This window comes from Nansenia antarctica, assembly GCF_963989245.1.
Source record: "Nansenia antarctica genome assembly, chromosome: 5".
In the NCBI taxonomy this organism is placed as follows: Eukaryota; Metazoa; Chordata; class Actinopteri; order Argentiniformes; family Microstomatidae; genus Nansenia; species Nansenia antarctica.
Genome location: NC_137690.1, coordinates 37,301,624 through 37,319,071, shown reverse-complemented (window position 1 = coordinate 37,319,071; position 17,448 = coordinate 37,301,624). Strand labels below are relative to the sequence as shown.

Below are 17,448 nucleotides of genomic sequence, written 5' to 3'. Positions count from 1 at the left end.
ACCACCTCCCTGGTGGTCTAGTGGTTAGGATTCCCCCGCTCTCACTGCCGCGGCCCGGGTTCGATTCCCGGTCAGGGAAGATTAGGTTACTGCATTTCATTGGCCTGGTACTTGTACTCTGCAATGACAATATAAGTTGAATCTAATCTAATCTACAATCTGGGTTGAAGCAATCGGAGAAGTCTGTGTTTATGTGCTGGGCTGGACCCACCGCACCCACCTGCTCTTCAGAGCTACTGAAGGGCTTCCTGCTCTGGATTCTCATCTGCCTCTCCTTTGTTCATGGTGTGAGGAGAGAAGGTCTAGGATATTCAGACATATCCCAACCAGGTCAGTTGGCTCGAATAGCCAACATTGTGCATCTTCAGCGTATGGGTAGTTGTTTTCCTCTCCACTCCACCAGGCTTGGGGCCGAGGGGCTACCCTTTTACCACCCCGAGACCTGGTTGAGGGGCTCACCCGGGCTATATTTCTGGACACCCCTCCAGAAGCCACGTCATCGTCTCGTCATCTAATACCGACAGACCATGCATCCCGTTGGGTGGGTGGTACACCGGGCAATCCAGGATAACATGGTCTGCGGTTTGGTCCTCTGCGCCACACTCGCACGACGCATTTGGGGCCAAGCCCCATCTGTGCATTGATGAGCGGAAACGCCCGACGCCGGTCCGGAGACGATTGAGCCTCACCCAGGATAGCCTTGGCAAGTCCATCCCGAGGGGCTCAGGGCCGGCGACTGGGATGTGGTCGCGGAGTTTGGAGGTGTTTGCTTCCCACTCCGCGCGCCACATATAATCCGCCCATCCTGCCGCACTGATGTTAAGATCTCTGCATTGCTGCCTGAGATCCTGTGCGGCAGGCACAAATGGGTGTCTCGACTTGAGACGCCGGGAAGGCTCCGCTGTTATAGTGAGCCTATCATGGAGCAGATGGTTATTAAGCTCCACGGCCCGGCAGGCGAGACGTGCTGTGGCTCCCATGCGGCGGAGGCCTGCGGGCTGGATGCCTGCTAGGATGGGAAGGTTGTCCATGGGGGTAGGACGCAGGCATCCTGTCACAATGCGCAAGGCTTCGTTTATAGGCGAGTCGATGAGGCGGGTGTGGGCACTGCGACACCATACTGGGGCGCAGTATTCACTAGTTGAATAAACGAGGGCTAGGGCTGCCGTGCGCAAGGTAATTGTGCATCAATTAGCTTAGTAACTCAAAGTTGTAAATGCAATACACTTTACCCTCTCTAGGGCACAGTAAGGGACATTACTGTACAGTAAACATTCATTCAGCACACACTCATCTCCATGTTAAGATGAAAGTTAGGACTCACTCAGAGACTATTTGGAGACAACCTCAAAAACAAAGTTTTCGATTCAGATTAGATTCAACATTGTGGTCATTGCAGAGTACAAGTACCAGACAACAAAATGCAGTTTAGCATCGAACCATAAGAGCAAATAGTGATAGTGAAAAAAAAGTACCACATGTAGCCTATTAATTGTGTTGTTTCTGCATAGATGACAGAAGCTGACCTATGTAAAAGGATGTCAGAGGAATACATAAACACATGTGCATTCTGCATGGTGTCGCATTAGGGGTGCCCTCGGAATCGATTCCTTGCCCTGGACTTTTACTAGGGATGTCCCGATCCGATATTGATATCGCATATCGCCGCGATATTGGTCCTGAATGCTGGATCGCAGATCGCACCAGAAAAAAAATAGGCAGCGATCTGGGGCTCGCGATCCGGCGTGTCACTCACGTGATGACAACAGTAGTCACGGGCATGAGACTTGGCTAGTAGCTACCTGTGTGTAATGAGTCTGACAATGTCATGATGCTAGCTGGTGAAATCATAAACCATTTGCTTATGTATTTTTTCGGTTGTTTACACAGTCTGAAACTACAGATGGTAAGCTTTCAAATGATGCGTCATACATTGAAATCGGAAAAAAATTCAAGGCGACACAAGTATTTGAATGTTTGTTTGTATCAATGTTTTGCTCAAGAACGGTGACTGCTAAAAACGCTGCTAACAGCTAGCGGCTAACGTTTCGTTCTAAAACGAAAGATTGTTTACAAGCCAGGTATCACTTACTGGTAGCCTCTGGCAACAGTGAATCCAACCCACAGATTATAGGTAGTTAGTGATCGTTAAACTGTTGTATATTATATCGAGTGGTACTTTAACATTTCAAGTTGCCTGTTATGAAAAAAACGAAAACCAGATATTGTTGACACCCCTTTGATTCTGCGACTGGTTTTTGGTCTCACCAGCAGCGTCACTAGGCTACACTTTTAAAAAGGGTGCTATAATTGATTTGCCATTTGTAAGAGAAGATAAATAGAATAAAAACATGAAGGCACTAAAACTAGAAATCGGACAGTAACTCTTTTTTTTCTACAATGCTGAATGCTGCTGTTTAAATTGTTTTAACTTTATACCAGTTGGTCACTGAGTACTGCAGAGTACTGTTTTTGTTGCTTGAATAAAGGCTGGCAGTCTTTAATAGCCAACTGTTGTTGTGGACTATACTGGGGAAGTATTTGTTATTATTCAGGAGTAAAACAATAAATACAAATATCGGATTGATAGATTGATTGAAGCCCAGGTATCGGTAGTGAAAAAATGGGATCGGGACATCCCTAACTTTTACCCAAATATAATTGCCCCGGTCAATTGTCCCTAAAAGGCTCTTAAGTTGTGCTGTAATGTGCCAGCCATGGGAATACAGGTTAGCCATGCAATACCTTCCCCTCCAGAGATGCCCTTCATTAGGAAAGTCAACATGTGAACGCAAAGTAAACAATCATGCACAGTCCAGTTCAGAAGCAATTCTGTACTACTGTAGGTACAGCAGGCCGTGCTAGCTCCACACTCCCAAATAACAACAACCCCCCAAAAAAACCTGAGTGGGAATAGAATGGATGAAATACCACCCCCCCCCCCCCCTGGCGCAACAGATTCAACATGAATAACCAACAAGAGAGAGAGAGAGAGAGAGCGTTTGGAAATAACCCTGAGTGTCCCATTAATAGGGCAGATTCAGAGGCTCTCTGGAACATTCCCCACAGCTCTGACACTGTAAGCGCCTCCTGAAAATCTCCCTGGAGTCAGTGGGACAAACTTCACCTCAGTACTGCCAGCACTATAGCACCCTTTAATTACTCAGCGCTCCACACACACTACGGCCCTGTGTGTGCTCGCCCAGCCATTCCGTGGGGTAGCGACTTGCAGCCAGCAATATTTCAAAAATCCTGGATTTTCCCTCTCACTAGGGCGCTGACGCTCGTTACAAATGAGCTCAGGAATGCAACGGAGGCAACACACGGGCACACTTATCGCAGGCTCACAGTGCATTTTATGTGCCCTGGGCTCACTATAAAAATGTAGCGCGAGTGCATATGCAAAATAGGGGAGCCATTGTGCCAACTTGTAATGGTCGCTACTGAGATGGGGATTTATAGTCCTGCGTCTTTATTCCATTGGGCTGTGTGGTTGCCAGATTGGAAGGCGGGGGGGGAGGTAAGGTGAAAACGACCCCTTATCAATGGTTCTATGTGTAAAAAAAAAATGTGCCTTGCATAGACTATTTTGTTTCTCAGCAATAAAAAAACTAACTATATTCCTCATTTTAAAATAACAGCAATATATATGCACAGAATAACTTAATTAATACGGCCCAGCCATTTCCCTTTTTTCTAGTCAGTCCAAACCAAAATGACATCATACACTACGAGATTGTATCGAACTGACTTATGCTCATTACCACTGCGCAACATACTTCACTGCTCTGCTACAGTGTTTTGATTGATTTGGTGACATCATATTCCAAACAGAGTTAAAAGCTCTTCTCCGGGGTTAATGGCAGCAGTGAATCCCCAGTTCAGAGTCTTTTGGCTTGGCAGGAGCCCCTGAATGATACAGTAATGGCGCTTTTCCATTGACCAGACCGGTTCGGCTCGGCACGGCTCGCCACGCTTTTGAAAAGTTCCATATAGGAATCGTTCTCCACTATACACCTCGTTCCAAATTATTATGCAAATGATATTTTTCTCAGATTTTCCTAAATAGTCGATGCAAATGACAATCAGTATAATTTTCAAGTCATCAACCGTTAGAGTATAATTCAAATTTTATTGAACAAACCTCCCAATGATAACAGTATTTTTTTTTTTAATAAAAAACTCAAAATGCACTGTTCCAAATTATTATGCACAACAGAGTTTCAAAACATGTTATAGGTTGTAAAGAACTAAAAATGGTAATTTGATGAATTTAGGGTTAGGAGGTCATATTTACTGAAATCAAAAGCTATTTCAAACAAAAACATCTTAACAGGTCAAGTTACATGTTAACATAGGACCCCTTCTTTGAAATCACCTCCACAATTCTTGCATCCATTGAACTTGTGAGTTTTTGGACAGTTTCTGCTTGAATTTCTTTGCAGGATGCCAGAATAGCCTCCCAGAGCTGCTGTTTTGATGTGAACTGCCTCCCACCCTCATATATATTTTGCTTGAGGATGCTCCAAAGGTTCTCAATAGGGTTGAGGTCAGGGGAAGATGGGGGCCACACCATGAGTTTCTCTCCTTTTATGCCTATAGCAGCCAATGACACAGAGGTATTCTTTGCAGCATGACATGGTGCATTGTCATGCATGAAGATGATTTTGCTACGGAAGGCACGGTTCTTCTTTTTGTACCACGGAAGAAAGTGGTCAGTCAGAAACTCTACATACTTTGCCGAGGTCATTTTCACACCTTCAGGGACCTTAAAAGGGCCTACCAGCTCTCTCCCCATGATTCCGGCCCAAAACATGACTCCGCCACCTCCTTGCTGACGTCGCAGCCTTGTTGGGACATGGTGGCCATCCACCAACCATCCACTACTCCATCCATCTGGACCATCCAGGGTTGCACGGCACTCATCAGTAAACAAGACTGTTTGGAAATTAGTCTTCATGTATTTCTGAGCCCACTGTCATGCTGCAAAGAATACCTCTGTGTCATTGGCTGCTATAGGCATAAAAGGAGAGAAACTCATGGTGTGGCCCCCATCTTCCCCTGACCTCAACCCTATTGAGAACCTTTGGAGCATCCTCAAGCAAAATATATATGAGGGTGGGAGGCAGTTCACATCAAAACAGCAGCTCTGGGAGGCTATTCTGGCATCCTGCAAAGAAATTCAAGCAGAAACTGTCCAAAAACTCATAAGTTCAATGGATGCAAGAATTGTGAAGGTGATATCAAAGAAGGGGTCCTATGTTAACATGTAACTTGACCTGTTAAGATGTTTTTGTTTGAAATAGCTTTTGATTTCAGTAAATATGACCTCCTAATATGACCTCCTAACCCTAAATTCATCAAATTACCATTTTTTGTTCTTTACAACCTATAAAATGTTTTGAAACTCTGTTGTGCATAATAATTTGGAACAGTGCATTTTGAGTTTTATTTTTATTTTTTTTAAATACTGTTATCATTGGGAGGTTTGTTCAATAAAATTTGAATTATACTCTAACGGTTGATGACTTTAAAAATTATACTGATTGTCATTTGCATCGACTATTTAGGAAAATCTGAGAAAAATATCGTTTGCATAATAATTTGGAACGCGGTGTATACAAGAGACCAGGAACGACCCGGGACTGTAGGAGGAGTTACGTGTCATAAGATTCCCCCCGCTATACAGCTCAGCGGGGGGAAATGCGATAAGAATTATGTCAAAATGCAGCACTATCGTGCACAGATCAGCCTTACAACATGTAACGTTAAGTGCCTGTTACTTGCCGCTTTCAGTTCTAGTAGACTAGTTTAGATCTCGCAACCAGGGAAATGCCGACATGTGTTAAAGCCCCGATTCTATTTTTATTTCTCCTGACATGTTGAGCACTGTGTTTTTTTTGTTGGTGAACTACCGTAATAAGCCTAAAAAAGAAAGAAAGAGCAACTTCTCTGCTTTCAGAAACTGTTAGAATTTTTTTGCTTGGGCATATAGTTCATGAATTACGATAGTTTGAAGGAACGCTGTAAAATCCTGTCGGCGCCGACAGCTCCGATTTCGGAGCAAGAAGCGAATCTATCGACATTAGTCAAATACATGCTCACATCCAGTCATCCGCTCACTGCTCTCCATCAAAAATGGCACATCCATCAATAATATTACATAATAACAACTGCTCTGATTAGATTGCTTAGATTGTTTACATCAATGGGGGAAAAGCGAGATGAACTCTGCGCGAGTATCATGCTTCATCCATTGAACGGAAAGTCCTATCTATTCCATTCAAAGTGTTTTAGCCTTCCCCCTTTCCACTGGTAATAAGGAATTGGCAAGAATAGATCGATATAAATAGATCAACATAATGCAGCACTATCATGCACAGATCAGCCTTAAAACATGTAACGTTAGATATATAACGGAGCGATGTATTTCTACGGAAAGGCTGACTGACGCGGGCGGGGCTCATACAATCTCCGCGTTTGTTATAGATACGAGTGCTGCCGCTTTCAGTTCTAGTAGTTTAGATCTCGCAACCAGGAAAACGCCGACATGTGTTAAAGGGAGCAAGACGCGGATCTACCGGCATTTGACTCATGAGTGAACGGCGAAAATGGCTGGACGGCACAGCTTGGGATTCCATTGAAGTTACAGGGAACTATGTGAGAAAGAGGCTTAAATGTTGAAATAACAGTAATACAATGTTCATTGATAAAATGACATAAGGGATGGAAAGGGGAGATGGCAGTTTTAGAAGGGGGATGATGAAGCGCACTGGACTGAGGAACAGCATAGGCACAGCACATCGCCATAATAGCGATTTTTTTGTTATGCTTGTTGTAAATAAAAGTTCTATGATGCATTGAAATGACATTAAACTAAGATAATACGATGGTTATCATGTTTTTTCAAGTCTTTATTAATAAGTTATTACAGAAACAGTAAGTGACATTTTCCGAGAGCGAAATCTGTTGTGGTATTTAAAAATGGCGGTTAGCGATGAAATCTATGAACATGGGATGACGATTTCCATTGACCAATCAATGGTGTGCAGCGTCACACGTCACACGCAGCCTGGCAAAAAAGTACCTTTCGCTCCTGTAGTTCCTGGTCGCGAAGGGTAGCTAAAACAGCCCGGTTCGGCTCGGTTCGGCCCAGCTCGGCCGGCACGGCTCGGCTCGAGTTGGCCCGGTAGTGGAAAAGCGCCATATAAGCAGGTAATTGACCTCAGTGCTCTGCAGGACTTCAGGGGCAAACACAAAGAGTTTATACAAGCTTACAGGCTTCACTTCAGAAATGGACCAATCGCAAGGGGCTCCCTCCCCTTAAAGTCGTTGGTTATTAAGTTGTAAGTAAGTTCGATATGGTATACATGCATCGTGTGCTGGCCGACATCAATCCATATGAATGTTAACCATTATGTCCACTGGTGTTTTGGCATTCAGTGAGTCGCTTCTACCTCAAAGGCCAGCAGAGAACTCACTGCTTCTACCTCAACAACCAGCAGAGAACTCACTGATTCTACCTCAACAACCAGCAGGGAACTCACTGTTTCTACCTCAACAACCAGCAGAGAACTCACTGCTTCTACCTCAACAACCAGCAGGGAACTCACTGTTTCTACCTCAACAACCAGCAGAGAACTCACTGCTTCTACCTCAACAACCAGCAGGGAACTCACTGCTTCTACCTCAACAACCAGCAGGGAACTCACTGCTTCTACCTCAACAACCAGCAGAGAACTCACTGCTTCTACCTCAACAACCAGCAGAGAACTCAGAAGACATGATAATGTCTTGCTAATGATACTGTCTTGATAATGATACTGTCTTGGGAGACACCAAACAATGACATGGGTGAGGTGTTTCTAACCAGTAGACATTGATATGGTCGGACCATCTGAAGAAACAAAAACCAAATCAACAAACAATGGTGGCTATTCAAGTGTTGTGTTGCTGTGGTGCTGTGAGACCACGTCAGAGCTGTTATTTGTGTTTTCATTCCATAAACCTCATCTGTGCTGGGTGATATGCCATGGCTGGTGCAACATGTTCAAAATGGAAAAATAACACAGGCCCTGATAATAACACAGACACTGAGAGCAAGTTGAATCAAACAAGACGTCATTGGACTTCTTCCAGCAGCGCTGACGTCTTCCACCTTGATGCTGAGGATCTTTAACAAGTTTGACTCGGGGCTATGTGAGAACTATTTGGCAATTCAGCTGTAACCATTGGCCCGTTTGATGACGGAACAATAGGACAAGCAGGTTCTAGATACCATTAACTGGAGGGTACACCTGTAAAAATGGATTTGCTTTTACCAAAACAACCTTGAGAAGGTTCACATTTTGCTTTGAAACGTAAACAAACTTTAGCGTTGTTTAAGTCATAGGGCTTGGGTTTCTGGCACATGTGGTATATTTAATGCGGCATTAGAAATACCACAACATGCCTTGATACCACAGCTATTGTTTGAATTGAAAATATTTGTAATGCACATTTGTATATCATTATCCTACACGCCCATGAGCATCCCAGCATCTGTGGGCTCAGAGCTATGTGCAGGAGTGACAGGATGATTGACGACATCCACAACATGAGTCAAGCCGACCTGATTGCCAATTTGTTTATGAAAGTGGTTGAGTGGATCACTACGGGCAACTCTAAGAAATTAAATAGTATTATGAAATGAGGCAGACATTTTTCATTTTTGGATTGTTACAACATGTCATGCCTTATCATAATGTAAGTTGACATGTGGAAGGTTTATGTCAAAAGCAGTGTTATGCAGGCTGTCAGTAAAACTAGCCTGAAAAATGTGTGAGAAAATATATATTCAAAACCAATTGGCTAGAATTGCATTTAAAACCCGTTTGCCTATTTTCACTTTGACCTTGGATAGTGTACCACCATGCACTATCCGTACATTTATGGCACTATGTGGTATCTGGTTAGATGCCGAACTGCGTTTCATTGTCGTTTTACTTGTACTCTAACAATAAAGTTGAATCTAATCTAATCTAATAATGAAATAGACTGCCAGCACAGTGGCAACATAAAGCGTTTTATCTCTAAGAAGTGTAATTAGGCCTAGGTAATAGTAGCTCATATTTTGTGCCGTACGCTTTCTATAAAACAAACTGATACCTAATAGGACTTTGTGTGCTTACTAGTAGGTGTCGCAAGTAGAGAGCTGATAAAACTGTCAATTTGTCATTTGTCCTTGAATGACGCATTTTAGCAGAGAGCCCAATCAAATAGGCAAAGAATGTTGCTCCTCTCCCCCCTACAGCGGCTCAACCCTGCTCCACACAACAACCCTGCAACCTTTACTGAAACCCTGCAAACCCAACAATAAAGCCTCTACCATGCTTGGAATACTAATTTGGATGCCAACCAGTTCACTTTGTGGCACTGCACCATTTAGCATGCATAATATATGCTAATTTATACAACAACTATGTATATAATATATGGTAATGTAAACAGTAACTATTATGACCACACGATTTCAGCCAACACGCTGGTCAGCTGTCCTGATGATCCATCACACACACACACACACACACACAACTCTCAAACCCTTGTCCCTGTGGGTGAGGTGCATGTTCCCTGCCTCAGGTCATGCTGCTACCAGCCTCAGAGGCTGCCCTAGCTCAGAGGCTGCCCTAGCTCAGAGGCTGCACTAGCCTGGGGAGAAAGCACGCACAGACGGTTCTACTCCATGCATCTATGAAGTGCAGTGAAAAGAGAAGACAATCACTCAGCAACAGTCACCCATTAACAATCGCTCGGCAACAGTCGCTCAGCAACCGTCTCTCAGCAACTGTCTCTCAGCAACCGTCTCTCAGCAACCGTCTCTCGGTAACCGTCACCTAGAGCAGACTCATTCAATGTTTAAGTCTGATAGGGATTAGCGATCGATATGAGAACAGAATAGATTTGAATTTTATTGTCCAAGGATGGAAACTATCCTTTGGCATCAGCATGTAGAATTTGGGCTCTGGATCTTAGTCATCCATCATCTTAGTCCATCCATCATGGAGTGCAATTCAGTCATGAGCCTTTTGCCAATCTCAATGTGCAATCCAAACATATTTGGAGAGAAAATGACAATGAAACCTTGCTTTTGAGCCGCCTCTAGCTGGAGCTTCAGAAGGATATCATGTTGTTCAGTGTAGTTCTTTGGCTGGTTTCACAAATCTATGAATGCTCTCCTAGTTCACCGTTCAGTTCCAGGTAAAAGGATGCCAATCAGAGTTTCCCCCTGGAAGCCTGGTCATGGCCAGGATTATTTTTGGGAGGGAATGTTTGGGAGGCTGGACATATGATGGGCTCAGAGAGACAATGGATGGTTCTGGGGGAGATGTGTTGACACCTGAGCGGATCCAATAGCATAGCGGCATGGCAGACATGGAGCTACTCCCCCTGAGAGCTAGCCACCTCTCTGGGCAGAGAGAACCGTGACGGGGGCAGAGGGCTCACCACAGGGTAAAGGAACCCGGTACCAGAGGAGAATCATTTGGTGTTTGTCTGTGTGGGTGGGTGGGTGGGTGTGTGTGGGTGTGTGGCTGTGGGTGTGGGTGGGTGGGTGGGTGGGTGTGGGTGTGCTTGTGGCGGGGGGGGGCATGGGCATGTTGAAATCAGCTCTCCAGGGGAGGGGAAGAGAGGGAGAGAGTGGGGAGGGACATACGACTCCCATCCAAAAAAGGGAGGATACATCACACACACCCATGTGACGACACATTGAGCAGGTCTGGAGAGGACTCAGAGGGAGGGGGGGGGCTGGTGCTCCAATAACACCACCCATAACAGCATCACTGTTCTACATGAAGGAAACGCTCAAACTTAAAACACTGGCACGCTACCTTGAAAGCAGCTTTTACCTGAAACTAAATGGTTTTTCCCCAAAAAACATTATCAGTCAGGACCAAATCAGGGGGTTGCAGCTAGAGACATAAGTCAGGTGAAATACTAACAGGCTTCTTCAGGTGGGTAACAGTGTTAATACAGTACTACCCACTATACTGACATTCTGTTGTGTGAAATACATTCAGTCTGCTTGTGGCACATTGTTCCTTTAATCAGTGAAGCATGCTTGCCATTTACAGTGAGTCAGATGGCAACTGACCTGTGGCACCTGCTCTGGTCTCCTGAAAACTTGTCATTGGCTACGGTCACGTCATGACACAGACATGTTACTGTTTAAACACCTGCAACTTAGGAGACCATGGGAGTGGGACAACACAAGGCACCCTCTCTGATCCACCAGATTCAATAGGCTTGAGTAAAATGACAGTAGGGTCACACACACAGTGCATGTATTATGTTGTATTTCCAAGAGTGACAACAATTCATAGGTATGCATCTCAGCACTGCAAAACATGCCATCTAGCTACCACCTAACATTAGTCATACTTTATAACTGGTAATCTTCAGATTAACTCTTCACATGCCTGCAAATGTTTGGATGAAATAGGGGTTTCACATCTGCCTACCTGTAAACATTTGGCCAAAAAAAGTGTCTTTCAACTTCAATAAGGCCCATATGAATAGTGGAATAAGTTGTTAGGAATAAAAGTGCTAGACATTTTTTGCACTAAACATGTAGGCTATCGGACAAGAAATATACTTTTTCAGTACAGTACCTTCACTCTCGTAGATGTATTTGATGATCTCGTCAGTATTCAGGCGCTCTTCAGAGTGAAACTGATAATTGTGAATGTTATATTCCTCCAGCTGTAGGATGTTGTACACCCCTTCCACCGTGAAGTAACAATTCCGCTCCTCTTTATCGTCGTCGTAGATCAGAAGCGCGTCTTTCCAGCCGAAGTGGTGGAACATCGCAGAGAAGGTTTCTGCCATTTTCAGGTAAGATGGAGAGACCCGGGTCAGGTGGGAGTATTCTTTAGTCTTGTTGTTGAAGCCGGTGGCCAGAGCACCTGCCGAGATGACGGGGATGTTCCAGTGGGAGGCCATCCTGATCACCGGCGCAGCGGCGTATTCACACACCGGCCCCAGGATCAGATCCGGCTTCTTCTCGCAGGACCTGTCCACCAGCGTGAAGAGAGCATCATTGCCACAGTCGGAGTTCTCATAGTGGACATTGAAATGAAGTCCAGAATACTGTCCTCCGCCGACTTTCAACAACCTCTGTCTTGCATACTCTATGGCTGGTGCAACTCTTGAAATGGAGAAGATGTAGGAGTTATTTGTTGGCAACATCACCAACACTTCTACGTCTTCAGTGATGGTGCTTGTCCTTACAGGTAACACAAGCAGCCAGAGATACAAACACAATGAAATGAGGCAAGGCATGATGCGACTTCAAAACTTATACTGATCACCAATAGTAATGCACTGCTAGAGATATGCTATAAAACTGTGTCGTTTTTCTTTATCTAAGTCAATTGCTTCCCCGGAGAGCACAGGTAAATGACTATTTCTAAATTGAATTGCCTTTATCTTTCTGTATGAATAAAGGTGTCAAATCATATGGAGTGTTTTATCCTGCATTCAGAGTCCTCTGCAACTTCATCAACTTGCTCAAGAAACCCCCAGTATTTTCTCTGTAATTCTACTGTTTCCCCGGTAATTCCTGTTGTTTAACCAGAGCCGCTCAGCCAGCCACACACACGCTGCTGCCCAGCCACCACACCACGCTGCTGAGAGGAGGGGTTATCAAGCATCTGAAGCGTTATTATTCCTGCGTCATCTCAGCGGCCCCTCCTCCTTCTTAAAGATACAGGTCACGTTTTACAGACATGTAATGATCTACTGCTGCATCTACTTTACTGTGCATGTACTGGATTAAAACAGACTGGGATACACCGCCTCAAATAAAACATACCAACTGGGTCGGGTTTCCTAATTAGCATTGTGAAGGAAATGTAAAATGCCTGTCATGTAAACAAACAAAAATTGAATTGAGGATTCAGTGCAGTTTTAGGTACAGACTACTGACATACAATGTTGTCATATAATAATTAATTAATTAATTAATTAATTTTGCCATTTAGCAGACGCTTTTAATCCAAAGCGACTTACAAATAAACTTGATTATGAACTTGTCAGACAACGTGATACATTTACTCTGAAGTCAATGGGTACACGAGTCCATGTAATCTGTTTGTTGATTAATTCTATACCTTTAGAGATTTCCCCCCTTCTTATTGTAATTCATGTTTCCTCACAGAAACACCCACTGGACATAATTAATCAAATATAAATAGATATATACATATTTTTGATAGCCTATGCCCAAGTGTACCAACGTGAACCAACTGGGATTTACGACTGGTGCAGCTCGAGGATACATTGCATAAAGTAAGTCCTTTTACAGAGTGCCATCTAGTGGAAATAGAAGATAGACTGTACTTAAAACTCCAGATCAGGGGTCTTTGACCTTTTTTTTTACCATGAGAGCTACTTAAAATAATAATAATAATAATAATAATAATGTCGAGAGATACACATTTTTCCCTTTGATTTTATTAATGACAGACTTGATGACACTTCCAAAAACACATTCTCCTATTCGCTTCTCTCCTCCTCTCTGAGACGGTTGACAACACATGCTCTCCTCTCCACCTCTCCTCTTTCTGTAAAAGTCAAGAGGCAGACAAAGGGAAATTTGTTAAAAATAGTTCATAAACAACGTTTAGGCTACCAAAATAACTATCCATCTGTACTGGAATGTTAACATGCAATAAATGTATATTTACTTTGCTAGTGAGAGGGTTGACACTATGAAACAGAGGTTAGGTCCAGTCCTAGACTAAATTGCATCTTCTTTAGAGATTTTAGTCCAACACTAAGCAAAACCAGTGTTCTGAGATAACTTGTGACGGGAATAAACCTGTTTGAACAAACCTGTACATGACACTTCTCACCACCACTAGTTGTTGGTAAGATTTGGTGAGAGGTGGGTTCTGTCTGAGTTTGTCTGTTTTAAATCAACAAATGGTTCCAAATGTGTAAAACTGTGAAACTAAACTGCAAGCATCCTGTATTTCCTCTGTGAGTATTACTTTTGATAGACCTATGGTACAACAGAGTCATCTAAATGGAGGCAAACAGCAGCGCATGCCACTCTTTCTAGTCTTTAGTCTTTTGAGGCTTCAGAGACACCTGTGAAACACTTGAAATAGAGCCTAAAAAGACATTTCTAGCAGAAGAACACAGATGGCTGATAACTGATGTGAGACCACTGCGGCCGGTATAGCGCGTCCCCTGAAAAGCCGTCCGCTTGGAAAGCAGCCTGATGAAGGTGGGAATAGAAGCGCAATTTTTTTGTCTATAAAATCCTCAATATAATGTACTTATGAATTCCCTTTGAATAACCACTACATAGCAACCGTCAACTGCACATAACATGTGCAATCAATAGATCTCTCAAAAGCCAACAAATCACAGCATATAGTGTAATTCATTGTGGCTCAAATACACAAGTTAAAAAAGCTTTTTTTTTTCTAAAGACCTATTATTGGTCAGAAGTGCCTCCACCACCGACAGTGGGGGTAGCGGTGCTCCATGCAGTTGGTGATGAGCAACTGGAGCCGTTGCTTTGTTCTAAAAACGGTCTTGCTCTCATAATGTCACGCAGACTGAAGGACAAATTGTGTCCCATCATGCTGACCATGCTGATTGGTGCTGATCAGCAAGTGGGTCCATTAGTGGGCTTGTTTCAGCAAGTCCAACAATGGTTATTGCTCATACTTATTCCTATTATGTGTGGCCTTGCAAGTCGACCATTGTGCACTTTTAAACATGGAGGTCTATGGAAACCAACCGGACTCCTGCTACCTGCCCTCCTGCCTGCCTGCCCTACCTGCCCTTCCTGCCTGCCTGCCCTGCCTGCCCTCCGGCCTGCCTGCCCTGCCTGCCCTCCTGCCTGCCTGCCCTACCGGCCTGACCCCTGCCTGCCTAACGACTACTCCTCCTGCCTAAGCCCCTGCCTGCCTGCCGACTACCCCTCCTGCCTAAGCCCCTGCCTGCCTGTCGACTACCCCTCCTGCCTAAGCCCCTGCCTGCCTGCCGACTACCCCTCCTGCCTAACCCCCTGCCTGCCTGCCGACTACTCCCCCTGCCTGACCCCCCGCTTGCTCTACGACCATTCTCTGCCTAACCCCTTAAATAAATATACTTTATTTTTCTACATCTGTCTCTGGTCTGTGTCTGCGCCTGGGTTCCCTATCTGACCGTAACAGTTCTACCGCACTTAAACTAGGGGTGCAACGGTTCTCTGTTTTATATTGAACCATACGGTTCGCCATCCACGGTTCAATACGCACTAGTGAATGTAGTTTTTCCGGTTTATGCCGCGTTCCATTGAAAGTCGGAGTTTGTCTGGAACGCAGTTGCTTCTTGTTCAAATGTTTGTTCATGGCGAGCGGAGTTACATGGCAACAGTTTGAAGAAGCCCCGGATTGCTACAAATCTGCGCTGTGGAGTCATTAAATTTCGGTTTTAGCATTGAATACAATGATGAGGGAACGAAAACAATGAACAGAAACATGTTTCTGGGTAAGGGTCATCATATCATTTGTGTAGGCATAAGACAGTTGCTAATGTGTAGTATTGATTTTAGGCTTTGCGTTTGCCTTTGGAGTCAGCTATTGGTGTCTGTCAACATGAGGACCAAAGAGGTGTCAGTGAAAGTCAAGGAAGCCAGGCTGAGAAATCTGACAATCACAAACATACAAAACCTTAGGCTTGAAACTATCACAAACATACAAAACCTTAGGCTTGAAACTATCACAAACATACAAAACCTTAGACTTGAAACTATCACAAACATACAAAACCTTAGGCTTGAAACTATCACAAACATACAAAACCTTAGGTTTGACACTATCATAAGCATACAAAACCTTAGGTTTGACACTATCACAAACATACATATCACAACACTGGTGAGCTCAACAATCATAAACAAACGGTTACTTTTTTTGCAAAGGTACAGTGGATGACCGAAGAATGCTCACTATAATTAAGAAACCCCCCAAAACAACTGTCTCCCAGATCAGAAACCCTCTCCAGAAGGCCACTGGAACTGGCTCACTTGTCTTCATTGATGATGTCATGCTGACAGCATGATGATGTAATGCTGACAGCATTAACATCTTGTCTACTGAAGTACAAGCAAACGCTTCCAATCTCACTGGAGGGCGCTTCAACATACAGCATACTATGTGCAACTAGAGTTTTTACTCTGCATACTATGTGCAACTACTAGTTTTTCAGGACCAAAAAGGGGAATGTTCTAGAATGGCCAAGTCAATATCCAGATTTAAATGCCAGCGTATGGCGTCAGCGTATGGCGTCAGCGTATGGCGTCAGCGTATGGCGTCAGCGTATGGCGTCAGCGTATGGCGAGGGCAATAGGTCACAGAGTTCAGACAGTCTTTCAAGGACAAGGATTGTCGACCAAATACATAAACATGATTGCTTTATTTGGACATTTTTTCCAATACTTTTGGAGCCCTGAAATTGGGGGAGCATGTTTTAAAAATGGTGTACTTTCTAAATGGTGATATATAGATTTCATAGGTGAAAGGAAGTGATAGTGTTATTCTGGTAGCAGATCAAGTTAAAGATGATTTGGTTGGTTGGTTGGATGGAAGGATGGATCTTGGATAGATGAAAGAGAGGATGGGTAGATGGGGGGTATATATAGATCAAGTCCACTTATAATAAGTATGTCGAAGATTATGCATATTTCTACAAAAATTACTATTTTCGGAATAAACTAATCATAGAACACCATGGGTAAGTACAAGGCTTCATTTTGCGGTTTGCAAAGTTTACATATCACCGAAGTGGGCCTTTAAGCGACTTGTTTGTGTTATGTATCGTCATTTCTGGAGAGAAAAAAACAATTCATAGCTCCAGTGTTGCAATGGACAGATAACAAACAGCAAGGAAATGTAAGAAACACGGTTGCGTGTCTAGGCTGTCTTTCTCAAGACTCCTTAAGATGCCAGCTTGGAAATGACTCACCTAACAAGTTCCCTATCGAGCAACAATCTCTCATTCATGTCATTTTTTTAATTGAGCCACTTGGTTTGCGGCAAGTGCACAGTAATTCATTGACATATCCTGACATTCTCCAGAACTCTCATTGCACTTAAAACCATTAAGTAATTAAAGGGACGTGAAAAAAGGGGCTTTGACGTAATGTTGGGTGTTATCTTTGGCCGGTCTGAATTGAAACCAATGGGTGGAATTTGGAGGTTGGCTATTTCACAATAAGGGTCATTCTCCTTAACTGGACACCTTGTTGTCTAATAGTTTCAAGCATCCTGTAGCCAGGGGTGTATATCTTAAACAACTCTATAAGGTCTTAGATAACGTCTCGTAGTTCTCCGAAACGAATTCATCACGCACATTACCTGCTTTGCCTCGGTCTAGTTGAGGTGTACTGCAGGACGTTTGACTCCTGCGCTT

General features: G+C 43.8%; 1 protein-coding gene across 1 annotated transcript in view; it reads right to left on the bottom strand.

Annotated features, from left to right (window-relative positions):
• Positions 1-12,318, bottom strand: part of npr3 (natriuretic peptide receptor 3) — a gene marked incomplete at both ends in the record, with an annotated part of 43,442 nt that extends 31,124 nt beyond the window's left edge. The window contains one exon of the mRNA XM_080530923.1: positions 11,649-12,318. Coding sequence (XP_080387049.1) covers positions 11,649-12,318 — 670 coding nt within the window. The remainder of the gene's footprint in view (positions 1-11,648) is intronic.
• Positions 12,319-17,448: the final 5,130 nt, after the last annotated feature.